The sequence below is a fragment of the Pseudozyma flocculosa genome, assembly GCF_000417875.1.
Source record: "Pseudozyma flocculosa PF-1 unplaced genomic scaffold scaffold00012, whole genome shotgun sequence".
NCBI lineage: Eukaryota > Fungi > Basidiomycota > Ustilaginomycetes > Ustilaginales > Ustilaginaceae > Pseudozyma > Pseudozyma flocculosa.
In genome coordinates this window covers 784,965-785,982 of record NW_006920880.1, presented here as the reverse complement: position 1 = coordinate 785,982, position 1,018 = coordinate 784,965, and the positions used below count along the sequence as shown (strand labels likewise).

Sequence of the window (1,018 nt, the reverse complement as noted above, 5' to 3'; positions counted from 1 at the left end):
CGGGCGCCGGGGCCGGTGCGGAGCGAAAGCCGCGGTTGGGCCTCGCGAGCGACAGCTACTTTAAGCCCGGACCCATGACGATCCTGCCGCTGCGGCGGATCATCATCGAGCGCGAGATGCCGCCGGAGCTGCTGACGCTCGGCATCGTCACGTCCGAAGAGGTGCTGGACCTCTTTCGCATCTTTTTCCACCACTGCTCGCAGCACATGCTGCTGCTCGACGCCGACTGGCACACGCCGACCTTCATCTGCAGCCGCTCGCCGTTCCTGTTCACGTGCATCTGCACCGTGGCCTCCAAGTTCTACGAGCGGCGGCCGGACCTGCACGCCAAGTGCCTCGGCCTGGTCAAGAACCTCGCCTTTGCCGTCATGTCGCGCGGCTTCAAGAGCATCGAGATCGTCCAGGGCTTCCTGCTCCTCTCGATGTGGAACCAGCCCGCCGAGCGCTTCGAGGAAGACATGACGTGGCTGTTCAGCGGCATCGCCATTCGGATCGCGACCGACCTCAACCTGCACCGCAAGAGCGTGGCGTCATTTTCGGGCAACCCGTCGCCCGACGACCCGGCGGTGCTCGACCGCGAGCGCGAGATCCTCAACCGCGAGCGCACGTGGTACATGTGCTTCATCGTCGACCGCAGCATCAGCGCGCAGATGGGCAAGCCGTACACGATCAAGGAGGACTGGATCGTGCGCAACTGCCGCAGCTGGGGCAGTCGCTTCAGCCGTACGTGGGACATTGGCATCAGCGCGCTCGTCGACCTGCACCGGATCCAGTCGCGGCAGCTCGACTTCCTCTACTCGGGCACCTCGTCGGTGTCGGGCCTCAACACCGAGATCGACTACTCGATGGTGCTGCCCGTCTTCAACGAGCAGCTCGAAGAGTGGCGGGAGCTGTGGCGCTGGCGCGGCCTCTACGACCTCACGCCCGACGCCCACGCCTACCTCGAGCGCCAGCGCGCGCGGCAGAGGCGGCAGCGCGAGAAGCGCGCCGAGGCCAAGCGCAACCGCGACAACGGCGC

General features: G+C 66.3%; 1 protein-coding gene across 1 annotated transcript in view; it reads left to right on the top strand.

Moving 5' to 3' along the window:
- Positions 1-1,018, top strand: part of PFL1_03989 (uncharacterized protein) — a gene marked incomplete at both ends in the record, with an annotated part of 4,483 nt that overhangs the window by 1,839 nt on the left and 1,626 nt on the right. The window contains one exon of the mRNA XM_007881512.1: positions 56-1,018. This exon is cut by the window's right edge and continues 61 nt beyond it. Coding sequence (XP_007879703.1) covers positions 56-1,018 — 963 coding nt within the window. The remainder of the gene's footprint in view (positions 1-55) is intronic.